Consider the following 19,410-nt stretch of genomic DNA (forward strand, 5'->3'; position numbering starts at 1 on the left):
GAACATGTGCTTCGCTGCCGCTGCACGCTGCCAACCCCGAGGACGGTACGCTTTTTAAATTTCACAGGAGGAGGGGGGTTCCTAGTGCTGGGAGGGAGGGATGACAGGCGGGCGGCCTGATGCTTGTTGGGTTGGAGGGAGGGTGGGAGGCCGGCGAACTGGTGCTGGGAGGGAGGGAGCATGGGCGGACCAGCGACGACGGCCGTGCCAAAGGAGAGGCCTCTGGGTGCCCTCTCTGGCACGCATGCCATAGGTTCGCCACCACCCAGCACCCAACATCAGGCCTCCCTCCCACCCAGCAGCACCCAGCACCAGGCCTGCAGCCCTCCCTCCCAGCACCCAGCAGCACCAGGCCTGCCGCCCTCCCACCCAGCACCAGGCCTCCCTCCCACCCAGCAGCACACAGCACCAGGCCTGCCTCCCACCCTCCCTCCAACCCAACAAGCATCAGGCCGCCCACCCGCCCATCCTCCCTCCCTCCCAGCACCAGGAACCCCCCTCCTCGTGAAATTTAAAAAGCATACCGTCTTCAGGGTTAAGGCAGCGTGCAGTGGCAGCGAAGCGCATGTTCTTCGCTCGGCGCGCCTTCGGCCTTCCTTTCTGTGTCTCAAGCTCTGGTCCCGCCTGCCGCCCTCCCTCCCAGCACCAGGCAGCCCTCCCTCCCAGCACCCAGCAGCACCAGCCTCCCTCCCTCCCACCCAGCACCAGGCCTGCCTCCCACCCTCCCTCCAACCCAACAAGCATCAGGCCGCCCACCCGCCCATCCTCCCTCCCTCCCAGCACCAGGAACCCCCCCTCCTCCTGTGAAATTTAAAAAGCGTACCGTCCTCTGGGTTAAGACAGCGTGCAGCGGCAGCGAAGTGCATGTTCTTCCTTTCTGTCTCTCAAGCTCTGGTCCCGCCTGCCACCCTCCCTCCCTCCCTCCCACCCAGCACCAGGCCTGCCGCCCTCCCACCCAGCAGCACAGCACCAAGTCTCCCACCCACCCAGCACCAGGCCTGCCTCCCGCCCTCCCTCCAACCCAACAAGCATCAGGCCGGCCGGCCGGCCGTCCTCCCTCCCTCCCAGCACCAGGAACACCCCTACTGTGAAATTTAAAAAGCGTACTGTCCTCTGGGTTAAGGCAGCATGCACCGGCAGCGAAGCGCATGTTCTTCGCTCGACGCGCCTTCGGCCTTCCTTTCTGTGTCTCAAGCTCTGGTCCCGCCTGCTGCCCTCCCTCCCACCCAGCATCAGGCCTCCCTCCCATCCAGCAGCACCCAGCAGCAGGCCTCCCTCCCACCCAGCAGCACCCAGCACCAGGCCTGCCTCCCGCCCTCCCTCCATCCCAACAAGCATCAGGCCGCCCGCCCGCCTGTACTCCCTCCCTCCCAGCACCAGGAACCCCTCTCCTCCTGTGAAATTTAAAAAGCGTACCGTCCTCGGGGTTAAGGCAGCGTGCAGCGGCAGCGAAGCACATGTTTTTCGCTCGGCGTGCCTTTGGCCTTCCCTTCTGTCTCTCAAGCTTTGGTCCCGCCGAAGGGAAGGCCGAAGGCGCGCCGAGCGAAGAACATGTGCTTCGCTGCCGCTGCACGCTGCCAACCCCGAGGACGGTACGCTTTTTAAATTTCACAGGAGAAGGGGGGCTCCTAGTGCTGGGAGGGAGGGAGGATGGGCGGGCGGCCTGATGCTTGTTGGGTTGGAGGGAGGGCGGGAGGCCGGCGATCTGGTGCTGGGAGGGAGGGAGCGTGGGCGGACCAGCGACGACGGCCGTGCCAAAGGAGAGGCCTCTGGGTGCCCTCTCTGGCACGCATGCCATAGGTTCGCCATCACCGCTCTATCATATCTTCCCTCAGCCATTTTTTCTACAAGCCAAAGAGCCCTAGCTGCTTTAGCCTTTCCTTATAGGGAAGTCTTCCCATCCCCTTTATAATTTTCATCTCCCTTTTCTGTACCTTTTCTAATTCCACTATATCTTTTTTGAGATGCGGTGACCAGAATTAAACACAATATTCAAGGTTCGGTTGCACCATGGAGTGATACAAATGCATTATAACGTCCTCGTTTTTGTTTTCCAGCCCTTTCCTAATAATGACTAACATTCTATTTGCTTTTTTAGCCGCCACTGCATACTGAGCAGAGGGTTTCAATGTATCATCAATGATGACGCCTAGATCCCTTTCCTAGTCGGTGACTCCTAATGTGGAACCTTGCATTATGTAGCTATAGTTCGGGTTCCTGTTTCCCACATGCATCACTTTGCACTTGCTCACATTAAATGTCATCTGCTATTTGGATGCCCAGTCTTCGTAAGGTCTGCTTGTAATTTTTCCCAATCCTCTTGGGATTTAACAACTTTAAATAACTTTTTGTCAAAAGCAAATTTAATTACTTCACTAGTTATTCCCATCTGTAGATCATTTATAAATATGTTTAAAAAGCAGCGGTCCCAGCACAGACCCCTGGGGAATCCCACTATCTACCCTTCTACGTTGAGAATACTGACCATTTAACCCTAATCTCTGTTTTTTCTTTTAACCAGTTTTTAATCCACAATAGAACACTACCTCCTATCCCATGACTCTTCAGTTTCCTCTGTACTCTTTCATGAGGTACTTCTCAAATGCCTTTTGAAAATCCAGATACACAATATCGACCGGCTCACTTTATCCACATGTTTGTTCACAAGTGTGAATGGAAGGCCTAGAGAAGTGAGTATATGGAGGAAAAAGGGGAAATGACGTCTAGCTAAAAGAAGATGATAAGGTAATTAAGAGAAATGGCAAGAAAAAGATGAAAGGTGATAAGTACAGAGAATAGAAATGAAGGAATATGATAGGTAGTACATTAAATATAGAGGGGTATAGGACAGAGAGAAACGGACGGAGCTCTGGTGAAGGGGCGAGAGAGATGGATATCTAGAAAGTAAGTGAAAGATGAAAAGGTGAAGATGAGGGTGAAAAACAGGAAATTAAGGGTAAAATAGATTTGATTGAGTAGAAAGGGAGAAAAGAGGAAAAAAAAGGAAACTCTGTCAGGGACATGTAGAGGAGGAATGGAAGACAACAATAAGAGAGAAGAAATGGAGGCCCTGAAAAAGAATCTAGAAGACTGACAAGAAAAATGGAGAACAGAGAAATAAGATGAGACAACAAAGGTAGAAAAAAAATTGTGACATTTTTAGGGAATTTGTGCACATCTGTTTTTATACATTTGCAAAATACAGGATGAAATGCATTTCAGTTTTTTTTTTCAGTATTACACTTCAGTCTATCTTTTTTGGGAGTTTCTATTTCAATTTTGTCTGCATTTTCTGCTTCTAATTTATGATCTCTTATTTTGTTTAGATGAGGATTTATCCATATTTTACATGTGTGCCTGAGATGAAGGATTCAGCTCATGTGTAGTTCCTGTGTAGGGATCTCTAGTAGTTTGATTTGTTGAGTTTCTCCATTAGGAGGTATGTTGATTTTTCTAGGGACTGGTGCAATATTTGCAGTGTTGCCTTTTCACAGGTAGAGTTGTTGCAGTTTGACTTGAGAGTTAGTACTGTTTTGGAATTGTTAGTTCAGTTCAGAGTGTCTTTTTTGCAGGGTTTTGTGTTTCCATTGGAAGATGAGTGTGTTCCTAAGATGATACTAGAGTTTTAATAATTGTATATTTTTGTTTGCTGAATTATGTTCTAGCTTCATTATTGGGGAGTGTGTACTGGTTTACAGAACTGGGAGTGACGGGTTTATACTCAGTTTCTGTCCCATCCTTTGTAGAAGTGCATCTCAACCTAGTCCTCAAAGCACATCCAACTAGTCAGATTTTTAGTATATCCTCAATGAATATGCATGAGATAGATTTGCATATACTGCGCCTTGTTATGCAAATCAGTCTCGTGCATATTCGTTGTGAATATCCTGAAAACCAGACTGGGTTGAGAACCAGTGCTCTTTATCTCTGGACTTCATTCCCATATGGAAGAATTAATTGAATAGTGCTATGAAACAATACTTGTTCTCTGTATGGCTGAAACTGGATAAAGATGTGGGACTTATAGCTATAGGTGATTTAAAGGGGGGAAGGGGAAGGAGTGTGATGTGCAGAAATGTCACTTTGACTTTCCTCCCCCAACCCCCTTGTGTCCCCTCAAATATATTTGTCTAGTGACACCACTGATTCAGCTTGATGAATGCCGTTCAAGCTTAGATGAGAAACCAGCTAGAAGTTAAAAACATTGACAGTTAAATCTCTAGAAACAGTATTGATCTGGACAGTGCTTGTAATTGGTGAAAACAGTTTTTGCTCAGTAATTTGTAAGTACCCAGCTGCACTACCAATGAAGTCACTGTGTCTTATTGGTTTTCTTGGCAACTGACAGTCTCAGTCTCTCTCCCTCCACCTCAAAACAGTAGTCCAGTCCCTCATTGTACACCTGTTGAGAGCTAAAAGGCACAGCAGTGAATGTGGTGCAAAACTGTGCAGTATCTTAGTTGGCACCTTGGTAGAATTAGGCAAAGGCAGAAGGGCCAGATGAAGTGCGGGAATTTTTATTGAAGTGGTACATGACATCTATAAATGTTCCAGTGCATTCTTTAATGAATTAGCATATTGTGTGATAGTAAGTAGACCTCGCAGGGACATGTAACTGAAACATTTTGCACATCCCAGAAAGTTTTGTTCATTGTAGCCCAGTCTTTAATGAGAACTATGCTAACAAGACCTACTTCTAGTAAAATAACGTTGCTTTGGGTCCTGTAATCCATTGGCTTCCAGAAACTGCAGTTTCTCTGTTTTAGAAGCATTTCCATTTGTGTACGGACCACAGAAATCAGACTAACCACCCTGTAGTGCCCAGCTTTTTGTACATTCTCTTCCACCTTTCTCCAGTCTTCTGGGTCCACTCCCAACTCGAAAGAATCATTGAAAAGTACAGAGAGCAGAGCCACAAGAACTTTTCCTAAGTTCCTTCAGTAGCATCCTCAGATGTATCTATCTAGTTCTCGCTTTGTGTGCTTCTAGTTTAGCCAGTTCCTAATGAACATAGGCTTCTGAAAATCATTCACTTCATTCCTTATGTGCATTTGTCATTCACAGTCCTAGCCTTGGCCCTTCACTTGTGACTACAGAACAGAAACATTTAAGCAATTCAACTTTATTGTCACTATCTTCTACATATTCCTCCTTGTAACTCTTGACTTTTGCACTTCCTCCCATCACTAATATCTTTAAAAAAAAAAGTCCCTCCCCCCCCCCCCCCCCCCCCAATTTTATTGTATTGGCTATTTTTTTCCTTCTATTTGCATCTTATCTTTCCTGAGTACCTTACTAGCTTCTTCTGATATTGTTGCTTATTATTCTCTTTCCTTACCTTTTCAGCTGCTTCTTTTGAGAACCAAAGTGGCTTTCTTTTCTTATTTTTATTTACTCTCATAAAAAGACTTGTTACCCTTTTAAATAAATAGCACCTTTCAGATTTGCCCATTTCTTTTCTCCTTTTCTTAGATATTCTCATCTGGCTAACAACTCCTTGAGGTAATCTCCCCATCTTGAAAGTTTTTTGAAGGCTAGAACCTTCTTACATTTTGGCTTATATCACGTTAACACCTTTTCAGTTCTAATTGGGTTACAATCATCAAGAAAACCAGACCATTTTCTGGGAAGCCTTAAACCACAGACAAGGAGAAGCCAGCTAGATTGCAAACTTTTTGAATAAGTAGGTTTTTATGCCCTTCCTAAATGAAAGATAAGACTGAGATGGAAAACAGTCTAGCAACATCTTTCCGTAATCGTGTTCCTTGAACTGCCAAAGATATATCAAAGAATAGTAATCTTTCTCACCCCACCCCCACCTTTAGCTGATAGAAGTGCAAAGAAATTGTCAACATCATATCTCATAAGAAGACACAAAACAAAAGTGAGCAAGCTTATAACTAGGAATCTGCCTTTGTAACACTTTAAAGAGAAACACACTAAAACAGAACTCGAGCTTCAATAAACAACCAGTGAAGCCGAAGAGACACTATCAAATCTTGATAAACCAAAAATCAGTCTTATAGCTGTATTCTGTACTGTTTGAAGTTTTTTTCAACGACCCCCTTGAACAGCCCAAATCAAATTACAGTAATCAAGTGATGTCTTAATATTTAACCACATCATTCAGTGAACACTGGGTGCCAGATGATCACCCATTATAACATCAGAAACACAAAGTCTAGTATGCTCCCCCCCCCCCCCCACTTGCTCAGATACAATTTAATCAGAGGCTAGGGTGGTTAATTCCTGAAGTTAGCAAATAAACTCTTTTAATAGTGAAAACACTACATTTAAGGAAAAACAAAGGTACATAATTTATTCTAAATTAATTTTAATAGAAATATTTGGATATGAAATAATTGCACTATGTAATCTTATTCTGCATTGTAGGTATCTATGGTGCTGGCTGCCTTATAACAGAAGGTTGCCGTGGTGAAGGAGGCATTCTGATCAACAGTGAAGGTGAAAGATTTATGGAAAGATATGCCCCTGTTGCAAAGGATCTTGCTTCTAGAGATGTGGTGTCACGTTCTATGACTATTGAAATCCGGGAAGGAAGGTTTGTATTTTGAACATAAACGAATCTAGATTTTTATTATGATGTTGAAAAATCTTAATCAATTTTCATACGTGTACTACTGTTTTGTTAGTTGCAAGAACCACAAAAGAAATAAAATATTCATTTTATTAAACTTTCATATTCCACTGGAAATCGCAGGAAAAACAAAAAGTACCACAAAGGTCAGGCAAGATTTAAAAAAAAATTCCTTAGCGTCCCTCCGGACCGGCCCAGAATGACTGATGGGTTGTGCACACCTACCAGCAGGTGGAGACTGAGAAGACTGATTTTGAGGCAGCCAATAAGAGCCTCAGTATTCTCAGTCTCCAGCAGGTGGTAGATGTGGTGAGCCCCTTGGTCTCAAAATGTCTATTCTGTTTTCTAATTTCTGTTAGAAATAGGTACATTTACCAGAGCTTTTCAGTCTAATAAGTTTGAAGTTTTCTTTTCTCTTATACATCTGCGCTGTTTTGGTTGGCAGAGGCTGAGGCCCGCGGGGGTTCTCTAATGCCTTGGGAGTGCTACACTCGGGTGTCCGGGTCCCTCCCCCCTCCTATCTCCGAGCTTTCCCTGTATGCCTGAGGGCTCAGGATGGACTGTGGTCCTGTGCTGGCCTCAACCCCTTCGAGGGAAGGGAGTTTGCAGTGCCGCAGGGAACAGCCACTATGATATTAAAATAAAATAAAACTAAACTAAATCAAGAAGTATTTCCTCCTTTGAATAAAATCTACTATATACCTAGTACGATGAAAAAAGTCGGGACAGAAAATTCTATTGATTTACAAAATGTCACAGCCATTTTGGAGCAAACAATTGAGGAATCACCTGAAAGGGGGACATTGATAATTTCCTTTGTATTTCAACAGGATTTAAACGCAGTAATGCGTCTTTACTTTAAATCTACTAATCGAGAATTTGCAGGCCAAAGGATCTGGCTTTATCCGGACGTGACCAAATCCACACAAGAAAAACGTAAAAAGTTTCTATCTATGAGGTCAAAAGTATTGGATATGGGAGGTTCTTTCCTCCTGGCTTACCCCTGTAAATGTGTCATCAGGTTGAATCAAGTTAAATATATATACTATATGCCTGATCAGCTTCAGACCTTCCTAGACACTAAACAACGATAGAGTAAGAGTTTACTGGGACTGACGGAACCAAAATTTTCATCTATATGTTTTGATTTTGTATATCTTCACTATTTCCTGCCCCCCCATTATTGGGGTCTAAGGAAGCCAATATCTGTCTTTATTTAGACAATTTGTTGAATTATTATTTTCCTTTTTTTTTTTTCTCATGTAATGAGTATTTAATGGCTGTATTACACTTTTGCAGTATGATAATTTCTGTAATAAGTATATAAATAATTAATAAAAATTATAACAATAAGACTAAACTAAAAGCAGGCAGGTGCAATGGCTTTAGTCTGCTGTCATGGCTGTCTCCATGCAGTGTCTTGGGCTCGGGAGCATGTTACAGTTCCTCTTCCTCTGTTCTGGTTTTGGGTTCAAGCATCAGGTGGTTGTTCTGGACAGGTGTTCAGTTAAAAAACAAACAAGCCATGGGGTTCCTTTTAAAAACAAACAGTGTAGAAGCATGAGGACTTCTTGGTTTAGCGAAGCTATGCCAGTTTTCAGTATGGCATCAGTGACTTTCTACACCGCTTAGGTTTTCGGCGGGAAACTTTGCCATTTTGTTTGTAGCTGTGAAGGAGCAGCGCAGATCTTTCTGATAGCAGTCTGCTATTGTTCCGGCAGCCTCTTCGGTAGTGCTATGAGGTCTCCTCTGGAGGGGGGAAAATTTCCTCTGCCTTTTGCGCTGTTACTTTGAAGGATGAACAGCCATTGCAGAATGAGAGGTTTGAGTGTGCGGGGACAGACTCCTCTTTTTTTTTTTTTTTTTTCTTTCAGCTGCTTTATGGTGAAGTGAGCTAGAGTGCAGACTGCCATGTTTTGTGTTTGTCTGGAGCGGGAAGCTCCAGTACTCTGTCCTGTGCTTTCCCTTTCCTTGCATCGAAGCTGCCAGAATCTGATACGACCAGATTCTGTATATGCAGGATAAAATAATTAATTTCTTTAGATTCTGGGTGTTGCAAGGACACAATATACTATTTTCTCTGGCATCTAAATGGGGCATGGAAACTGTCTGTACTTCCCTACAGTTTGTATGGTGTACGGACCAAATCTAATATTTTTTTCTAGAATTGGAAATCTGCAAGGACATAACATATTGGTTTTATACTAATACAGTTTACTTGTTGAGAGTGTCTTGTTTGCCTTCAGAAAGCTGACTAATGCAGACACAAGTTATTTAGAATTTCTCTGGTCTCTGTATAATGCCAGGTCATGATCTAATGTTTCTCTACATGGTTCAGGTTTCTTTCCCTTTGTATTCTCCTAGAATTTACACCCTTATTTATTGAGGGTCTGTTTTTACAGTCTGTTTTATTGTTTTATCTGCTGTGCTATAGTATTCTGGTATTCTAGGGTTCTAGACCTGTGCCAGCCCTGATAATCTCTGGGACTGTGTTACCTTTCGCCCATCTGTTGTTCTATTTGCTCATGCCTTTCAGGTTTGCGGCCAGTAGCTGCACTGGTCCTGCCTGGCAGTTCAGCACATGCTTCTAGCCTTTCTCATGCGGGGGGGGGGGGGGGGGGGGGGGGCTGTCTAACTGGTTTGGTATGAATAGTGATTTGTGCTCTTTTACTTAGAGCAACTGTTTTGGGCACTTGTCTTTGTGTGTTCAGCACCCACTATTGTGTATTATGGTGTGTTCTGTTGGAAGATCTCCTTTCTCTGGTCTGCTAAATTGGGTGCTCATCTCCTCTCATTCCTGAGTTAGGTAGCGAAGCAGTATCTGTTGAACTGTTATGTTCCTCATAGCCCAGTGGATGGTTTGGGGATGATTCTCCTATTCTGTCATATTCTCAAATAAATAAAATAAATAAAATAAAATAAAAAATGACTTTTACACTTTAGAAAAGGCACAATGTATGTCCACTGGAGATTATGACAGCATGTCAGTTTCTTATATTTTTCTGTTTCTGTGGGTCTATTCTCATGGGGACCTTCTTTTAGCCTTGGGGAACCATATGTTTTTTTTTTTTCTCCTTCAGTATTCCAGATGTCAAGGAATTTCTGTAAAGCGAATGCTACATACCTGTAGAAGGTATTCTCCGAGGACAGCAGGCTGATTGTTCTCACTGATGGGGGTGACGTCCACGGCAGCCCCTCCCATCGGAACACTTTACTAGCAAAGGCCTTTGCTAGTCCTCGCGCGCCGATGTGCACCGTGCATGTGCGGCCGTCTTCCCGCCCGAACCGGCTCGTGTTCGTCAGTCCCATATGTAGCAAGACAAAGACAAGGGAAGACACAACTCCAAAGGGGAGGCGGGCGGGTTTGTGAGAACAATCAGCCTGCTGTCCTCGGAGAATACCTTCTACAGGTATGTAGCATTCGCTTTCTCTGAGGACAAGCAGGCTGCTTGTTCTCACTGATGGGGTATCCCTAGCCCCCAGGCTCACTCAAAACAACAAACATGGTCAATTGGGCCTCGCAACGGCGAGGACATAACTGAGATTGACCTAACAATTTTTCCAACTAACTGAGAGTGTAGCCTGGAACAGAATAAAACATGGGCCTACGGGGGTGGAGTTGGATCCTAAACCCCGAACAGATTCTGAAGCACTGACTGCCCGAACCGACTGTCGCGTCGGGTATCCTGCTGCAGGCAGTAATGAGATGTGAATGTGTGGACAGATGACCACGTCGCAGCTTTGCAAATCTCTTCAATAGTGGCTGACTTCAAGTGGGCCACCGATGCTGCCATAGCTCTAACATTATGAGCCGTGACATGACCCTCAAGAGCCAGCCCAGCCTGGGCGTAAGTGAAGGAAATGCAATCTGCTAGCCAATTGGATATGGTGCGTTTCCCCACAGTCACTCCCCTCCTGTTGGGATCAAAAGAAACAAACAATTGGGCGGACTGTCTGTTGGGCTGTGTCCGCTCCAGATAGAAGGCCAATGCTCTTTTGCAGTCCAATGTGTGCAGCTGACGTTCAGCAGGGCAGGAATGAAGACGGGGAAAGAATGTTGGCAAGACAATTGACTGGTTCAGATGGAACTCCGACACAGCCTTTGGCAAGAACTTAGGGTGAGTGCGGAGGACTACTCTGTTATGATGAAATTTGGTGTAAGGGGCCTGGGCTACCAGGGCCTGAAGCTCACTGACTCTACGAGCTGAAGTAACTGCCACCAAGAAAATGACTTTCCAGGTCAAGTACTTCAGATGGCAGGAGTTCAGTGGCTCAAAAGGAGGTTTCATCAGCTGGGTGAGAACAACATTGAGATCCCATGACACTGTAGGAGGTTTGACGGGGGGCTTTGACAAAAGCAAACATCTCATGAAGCGAACAACTAAAGGCTGTCCTGAGATCGGCTTACCTTCCACACGGTAATGTTAAGCACTGATTGCGCTAAGGTGAACCCTTACAGAGTTGGTCTTGAGACCAGACTCAGACGTGCAGAAGGTATTCAAGCAGGGTCTGTGTAGGACAAGAGCGAGGATCCAGGGCCTTGCTGTCACACCAGACGGCAAACCTCCTCCATAGAGAGAAGTAACTCTTCTTAGTGGAAGCTTTCCTGGAAGCAAGCAAGATGCGGGAGACACCCTCTGACAGACCCAAAGAGGCAAAGTCTACGTTCTCAACATCCAGGCCATGAGAGCCAGAGACTGGAGGTTGGGATGCAGAAGCGCCCCTTCGTCCTGTGTGATGAGGGTCGGAAAACACTCCAATCTCCACGGTTCTTCGGAGGACAACTCCAGAAGAAGAGGGAACCAGATCTGACGCGGCCAAAAGGGAGCAATCAGAATCATGGTGCCTCGGTCTTGCTTGAGTTTCAACAAAGTCTTCCCCACCAGAGGTATGGGAGGATAAGCATACAGCAGACCTTCCCCCCAGTCCAGGAGGAAGGCATCCGATGCCAGTCTGCCGGGGGCCTGAAGTCTGGAACAGAACTGAGGGACCTTGTGGTTGGCTCGAGATGCAAAGAGATCTACCAAGGGGGTGCCCCACACCTGGAAGATCTGGCGCACTACTCGGGAATTGAGCGACCACTCGTGAGGTTGCATAATCCTGCTCAACCTGTCGGCCAGACTGTTGTTTACGCCTGCCAGATATGTGGCTTGGAGCACCATGCCGTGACGGCGAGCCCAGAGCCACATGCTGACGGCTTCCTGACACAGGGGCGAGATCCGGTGCCCCCATGGCAACCTGGTTGTCTGTCTGAATTTGGATAATTTGGTGGGACAGCCGATCTCTGAAAGCCTTCAGAGCGTTCCAGACCGCTCATAACTCCAGGAGATTGATCTGCAGATCGCATTCCTGGAGGGACCAGCTTCCCTGGGTGTGAAGCCCATCGACATGAGCCCCCCACCCCAGGAGAGACGCATCCGTAGTCAGCACTTTTTGTGGCTGAGGAATTTGGAAGGGGCGTCCCAGAGTCAAATTGGACCAAATCGTCCACCAATACAGGGATTTGAGAGAACTCGTGGACAGGTGGATCACGTCTTCTAGATCCCCAGCAGCCTGAAACCACTGGGAAGCTAGTGTCCATTGAGCAGATCACATGTGAAGGCGGGCCATGGGAGTCACATGAACTGTGGAGGCCATGTGGCCCAACAATCTCAACATCTGCCGAGCTGTGATCTGCTGGGACGCTCGCACCCGCGAGACGAGGGACAACAAGTTGTTGGCTCTCACCTCTGGGAGATAGGCACGAGCCGTCCGAGAGTCCAGCAGAGAGCTCCTATGAATTCGAGTCTCTGCACTGGGAGAAGATGGGACTTTGGATAATTTCACAAACCCCAGTAGCTCCAGGAGGCGAATAGTCATCTGCATGGACTGCAGAGCTCCTGCCTCGGATGTGTTCTTTACCAGCCAATCGTCGAGATAGGGGAACACGTGCACTCCCAGCCTGCGAAGCGCCGCTGCTACTACAGCCAAGCACTTTGTGAACACTCTGGGCGCAGATGCGAGCCCAAAGGGTAGCACACAGTACTGGAAGTGACGTGTGCCCAGCTGAAATCGCAGATACTGTCTGTGAGCTGGCAGTATCGGGATGTGCGTGTAGGCGTCCTTCAAGTCCAGAGAACATAGCCAGTCGTTTTCCTGAATCATGGGAAGAAGGGTGCCCAGGGAAAGCATCCTGAACTTTTCCTTGACCAGATATTTGTTCAGGGCCCTTAGGTCTAGGATGGGACGCATCCCCCCTGTTTTCTTTTCCACAAGGAAGTACCTGGAATAGAATCCCAGCCCTTCTTGCCCGGATGGCACGGGCTCGACTGCATTGGCGCTGAGAAGGGCGGAGAGTTCCTCTGCAAATACATGCTTGTGCTGGAAGCTGTAGGATTGAGCTCCCAGTGGGCAATTTGGAGGTTTGGAAACCAAATTGAGGGTGTATCCTTGCCGGACTATTTGGAGAACCCACTGGTCGGAGGTTATGAGAGGCCACCTTTGGTGAAAAACTTTCAACCTCCCCCCGACCGGCAGATCGCCCGGCACTGACACGTTGATGTCGGCTATGCTCTGCTGGAGCCAGTCAAAAACTCGCCCCTTGCTTTTGCTGGGGAGCCGAGGGGCCTTGCTGAGGCGCACGCTGCTGACGAGAGCGAGCGCGCTGGGGCTTAGCCTGGGCCGCAGGCTGTCGAGAAGGAGGATTGTACCTACGCTTACCAGAAGAGTAGGGAACAGTCTTCCTTCCCCCATAAAAACGTCTACCTGAGGAGGTAGATGCTGAAGGCTGCCGGCGGGAGAACTTGTCGAAAGCAGTATCCCGCTGGTGGAGCTGCTCTACCAGCTGTTCGACTTTCTCTCCAAAAATATTGTCCGCTCGGCAAGGGGAGTCCGCAATCCGCTGCTGGATCCTATTCTCCAGGTCGGAGGCACGCAGCCATGAGAGTCTGCGCATCACTACACCTTGAGCAGCGGCCCTGGACGCGACATCAAAGGTATCATATACCCCTCTGGCCAGGAATTTTCTGCACGCCTTCAGCTGCCTGACCACCTCCTGAAATGGCTTGGCTTACTCAGGAGGGAGCTTGTCCACCAATCCTGCCAACTGCCGCACATTGTTCCGCATGTGTATGCTCGTGTAGAGCTGGTAAGACTGGATTTTGGCCACGAGCATAGAAGAATGGTAGGCCTTCCTCCCAAAGGAGTCTAAGGTTCTAGAGTCCTTGCCCGGGGGCGCCGAAGCATGCTCCCTAGAACTCTTAGCCTTCTTTAGGGCCAGATCCACCACACCAGAGTCGTGAGGCAACTGAGTGCGCATCAGCTCTGGGTCCCCATGGATCCGGTACTGGGACTCGATCTTCTTGGGAATGTGGGGATTAGTTAGAGGCTTGGTCCAGTTCGCTAGCAATGTCTTTTTTTAGGACATGATGCATGGGTACTGTGGACGCTTCCTTAGGCGGAGAAGGATAGTCCAGGAGCTCAAACATTTCAGCCCTGGGCTCGTCCTCCACAACCACCGGGAAGGGGATGGCCGTAGACATCTCCCGGACAAAGGCCGCAAAAGACAGACTCTCAGGAGGGGAAAGTTGCCTTTCAGGGGAGGGAGTGGGATCGGAAGGAAGGCCATCAGACTCCTCGTCAGAGAAATATCTAATGTCCTCTTCCTCTTCCCACGAGGCCTCACCATCGGTATCAGACACAAGTTCATGAACCTGCGTCTGAAGCCGTGCCCGACTCGACTCAGTGGAAACACGGCCACGGTGGGAGCGTCGAGAGACTCCCTCGCCCGCACCGGCGAAGCTCCCTCCGCTGACGTCGTCGGGGAGCCTTCCTGGGAGACGACCACAGTCGGTACCGCAAGCAGCACCGATGTTGGAGACCTCACCCCGGGCAAGGGGCCAGCCGGCGCCTCACTCGACGGTACCGGTGGCGCAAGCACCCCCGGTACCGGAGGGGAAGGGCGCAACATCTCTCCCAGGATCTCTGGGAGAACGGCCCAGAGACTCTCGTGCAGAGCGGCTGTGGAGAAAGACATGGAAGCCGATGCTGGCGTCGAAGTCAGTCTGTTCCGGGCGTGGAGGCTGTTCCGGGCTGTCCAAGGTGGAGCACATCAACACCTCCTGAACAGAGGGTGAGCGGTCCTCCCGGTGCCGATGCCTACTGGGTGCCGACTCCCTCGGCGACCCGGAGCTCTCGGTACTGATGCGGGAAGGAGACCGGTGTCGATGCTTCTTTGACTTTTTCAAACGAAGCATGTCATCGGAACTTCCCGGTACCGACGAGGAGGACGTAGAATCCAACTGTCGCTTCCTCGGGGCCGAGGCCGAAGAAGGTCGGTCTCGGGGGGGCTGTACTGCAGGAGCCCTCAGGGTAGGGGGAGACCCACCTGAAGGCTCACCGCCACCAGCAGGGGAATGGACAGCCCTCACCTGCACTCCAGTCGAAGCACCACCGTCCGACGACATCAGCACTAGTGGAGGTCCTGGTACCACCGACGCAGCCTTTCAATGTCTCGGTACCGACGATGCAGAGGGTCGATGCCTCGATGCAGTCGATGCCGAGGTCGAAGGTCTTGAAGCTGTCGACGTCAATGCACTCGATACCCCCGGTGCTGTTGCCGACGAAGAGCCCGAGAACAACACGTTCCACTGGGCCAATCTCACTACCCGAGTCCTTTTCTGTAAAAGGGCGCAAAGACTACAGGCCTGCGGGCGGTGCCCAGCCCCCAGACACTGAAGACATGACGCGTGCCTATCAGTGAGCGAGATTACCCGGGCGCACTGGGTGCACTTCTTGAAGCCGCTGGAAGACTTCGATGACATGGGCGGAAAAATCAAGCCGGCGAAATCAAAACTCGTAATGGCGGTAAAGGCACCAAAAATAGGGAGAGAAAAACTCGAACCGAGGCCTCAAAAAGGGGCCTACCCCGAAAACGAAAGGAAACTTAGCAGGGCAAAAACTGGAAACACGGGAAAAGGGGGAAAAGACCGAAAAGGTCTTCCTCCAAGTTCCTTTTTTTTTTTTTTTTTTTTTTTTTTTTTTTTTAAAGCAAAAGCTCAAAGACGCGCGAGGGTCAACTTGAGAGGGCGCGAAACGGCGCAAACACGACCGTCCCGAGCGCGGACAAAAGAAGACTGACGAACACGAGCCGGTTCGGGCAGGAAGACGGCGCGCGAGGACTAGCAAAGGCCTTTGCTAGTAAAGTGTTCCGATGGGAGGGGCTGCCGTGGACGTCACCCCCATCAGTGAGAACAAGCAGCCTGCTTGTCCTCGGAGAATGTTACTTAACATTTTGGTAGTAGTAGTTTGTTACTTGCTGTTATGTGTATTTTGCGTTGACAGTTTTTTCTATTCAAACGATCCTGCTGAGATCATAGTTTACAGTTTATTTCTCTACATGATTTCCTTCCTGAGGAGGGGAAGCCAGTGCAGAGCAGTCAAGCATTATGCGTGGCTGCTCTGCACATGCCAAAGACGGCTTCATACATGCAGACAAGCTACGTGTGTAATAGCCGTCTACAGCCTTAAATAAATTGCCATCTACAACCTTAGAAAAGAGGAAGTCCAGGTGAAAAAGTCCAAGTGTGTCCCTGGGGGGGGGGGGGGGGGGGGGGGGGGGGGGGCAGTTCAGGACGTCCAAAATGTTTGAAAGAAGGACGTCCACGCCTTCGCTATACTTCCGCTGACACACACATACCCCCCCCCCCCCCCCCCCCCCCCCCGGGACCTGCATACTGCTGAGATGGACCCGAGTATGACATTTCAGGCTGGCAAAAAAAGTTTTTAAAGTTGGTTATTTCAGGGAGGGAGGGGGTTAGTGACCACTGGGGGCATCGGGAGGTCATCCCTGATTCCTTCCGGTGGTCATCTGGTCAGTTCGGGCACCTTTTTGGGGCTTGGTCGTAAGAAAAAATGGACCAAGTAAAGTTGCCCAAGTGCTCCTCAGGGACGCCCTTCTTTTTTCCATTATTGCTTGAGGACGCCCATCTGTTAGGCACACTCCAGTCCCTGGGAACTTTAGTTGTCCCCGTGACGGGAAGAAGTTGGGGACGCCCAAAATGGTTTTGATTATACCGATTTGGGCGACCCTGAGAGGACGCCCATCTCCAGATTTGTGTCGAAAGATGGGCGCCCTTCTCTTTTGAAAATAAGCCTGATAGCCACCACTTCATGTGACTCTAATGGCAAGCTCAATGGGCTTTGTCTTTCCAGTGGTCGCAGACCAGAGAAAACCTACAGGATTTAATATCTATCACAACTCCTTTCAAGGAGGCAGTCCAGGTGGATAATTCCAGTCTAGCCAAGGGAGTACCTATCCAAATTCCACAAGTTCAAAAAGCATTGACGACAGATGCATACAACCTGAGCTAGGGAGTTCATGTGGATGGGTTGCACACTCAGGGTCCGTGATCTACCCAGGAGAGACTTCATCAGATAAACCTCATGGAGCTAAGCGTCTGAAATGCTCTAAAGGTTTTCAGAGATTGTCTAAATTAGGATAATCTGATTCGAAAACCAATCAGGATTCATTGTATTACATCAACAAGCAAGAAGACACAGGATCTTTCCTCCTATCAAGAAGTGACCAGGATATGGAAGTGGGCCATATTTCAAGGGATGTCGCTGAGGGCCATATACCTGGCAGGGAAAGACAACTGTCTGGACATGGGCATAACCCAGAAGATCTTTTAAAAGGGGGCATCACCTTGATAAATATGTGCCACTCACTATAAAAAGAAAGCCCTCAGTTAAATTCCAGACTAGGATCATACAGCAAACTAGCCTCAGATGCCTTGCTCCTCCTTTGAGAGGAAGAGCCATCTGTAGTAAATCACCTGGACTGGATGGCATACATCCAAGGGTACTCAAAAAAAAAAAACCCAAAAAAATTAAGCATGAAATTGCTGATCTGCTGTTAGTAATATGTAACCTGTCATGAAAATCATCTGTAGTACCTGAAAATTGGAGGGTGGCCAATGTGACGCTGATTTTTAAAAAGAGTTCTAGGGGTGATCCGGGAAATTATAAACTGGTAGGCCTGATGTCGATGCCAGGCGAAATGGTAGAGACTATTATACAGAACAAAATTATAGAGCATATTCAAAAACATGGATTAATGAGACAAAGCCAGTGTGAATTTAGTGAAGGGAAATCTTTCCTCACCAATCTACTACATTTCTTTGAAGGGGTGAACAAACGTGGATAAAGTTGAGCTGGTCGATATTGTGTATCTAGATTTTCAAAAGGCATTTGACAAAGTACCTCATGAAAGACTCCAGAGGAAATTGGAAAGTCATGGGATAGGAGGTAGTGTTGTATTATGGATTAAAAACTGGTTAAAGGATAGAAAACAGAGAGTAGGGTTAAATGGTCAGTATTCTCAATGGAGAAAAGTAGATAGTGGAGTGCTGCAGGAGTCTGTTTTGGGACTGCTGCTTTTTAATAGATTTGTAAATGATTTACATATGGGAATAACTAGTGAGGAAATTAAATTTGCTGACGACACAAAGTTATTCAAAGTTGTTAAATCGCAAGAGGATTGTGATAAAATTCCAAGACGACCTTACAAGACTGGGAGACTGGGCAATCAAATGGCAGTTCATGTTTAATGTGAGCAAGTGCAAAGTAATGCATGTGGGAAAGTGGAGCCTGAACTATAGCTACGTGATGCAGGGTTCTGTGTTAGGAGTCACTGACTAGGAAAAGGATCTGGGAAAAAAGCAAATAGAATGTTGGGCATTATTTGGAAAGAAATGGAAAATAAAAATGATGTCATAATGCCTTTGTATCATTCCATGGTGCAACTGCACCTTTAATACTGTGGCCATTTCTGGTCACTGCATCTCAAAAAAGATATAGTGGATTTAGAAAAGGTACAAAGAAGGTCGACAAAAGTGATAAAGGGGATGGGACGACTTCCCTATGAGGAAAGGCTAGGGCTGTTCAGCTTGGAGAAAAGACAGCTGAGGGGAGATATGATAGAGGTATATAAAATACTGAGTGGATTGGAATGGGTAGACGTGAATCGCTTGTTTACTGGACTAGGGGGCATGCAATGAAGCTACAAAGTAGTACATTTAAAACTAATCAGAGAAAATATTTCTTCAGTCAGTGTAATTAAACTCTGGAATTCATTTCCAGCGAATGTGGTAAAAGCAGTTGCTTAGCGGGATTTTAAAAAGGTTTGGATTGCTTCCTAAAAGAAAAGTCCATAACCTGATACAATCAATGGTACTAAGCCATGTAGACTACTGCAATGGAATTTATGCTGGATGCAAAGAACAAACCTTAAAGAAACTTAAGGCTGCTGAAAACACGGGACCTAGGCTTATCTTCGGAAAAATGCGATTTGAAAGTGCAAAACCCCTTCGCGAAAAAATACACTGGCTCCCAATCAAAGAACACATTGCTTTCAAAATCTGCACCCTGGTCCACAAAATTATCTACGGTGAAGCTCCGGGATACATGGCAGACTTGATCGGCCTACCAATTAGAAACGCATCCGAATCAACACGAACGTGCCTAAATCTGCACTACCCAAGCTGCAAAGGACTCAAATACAAATCAACTTACGCATCCAGTTTTTCCTACATAAGCACACAACTGTGGAACGTGTTACCAAAAGCCTTAAACTACGAACGACCACCTAAACTTGTGGAAAACACTGAAAACTAACCTGTTTAAAAAGGCATACCCTACCGATCCAACATAAATGCCTGATCTTTGCAACACAACAAAACTAAAGAACGTAATGGACATAACACAACTCTTTCGCTGTACGATTCCCTAGTGTAGCTGTGCCACAAGAACTTTATCTTACCACAAAATCACTT

The 19,410-nt window shown here is 47.3% G+C and overlaps 1 protein-coding gene across 1 annotated transcript in view; it reads left to right on the top strand.

Moving 5' to 3' along the window:
- Window positions 1-19,410, top strand: part of SDHA (succinate dehydrogenase complex flavoprotein subunit A) — a 213,106-nt gene that overhangs the window by 88,680 nt on the left and 105,016 nt on the right. Inside the window, 1 exon segment of the mRNA XM_030209736.1 lies at window positions 6,394-6,562. Coding sequence (XP_030065596.1) covers window positions 6,394-6,562 — 169 coding nt within the window.

Source organism: Microcaecilia unicolor, chromosome 1 (genome assembly GCF_901765095.1).
Source record: "Microcaecilia unicolor chromosome 1, aMicUni1.1, whole genome shotgun sequence".
In the NCBI taxonomy this organism is placed as follows: Eukaryota; Metazoa; Chordata; class Amphibia; order Gymnophiona; family Siphonopidae; genus Microcaecilia; species Microcaecilia unicolor.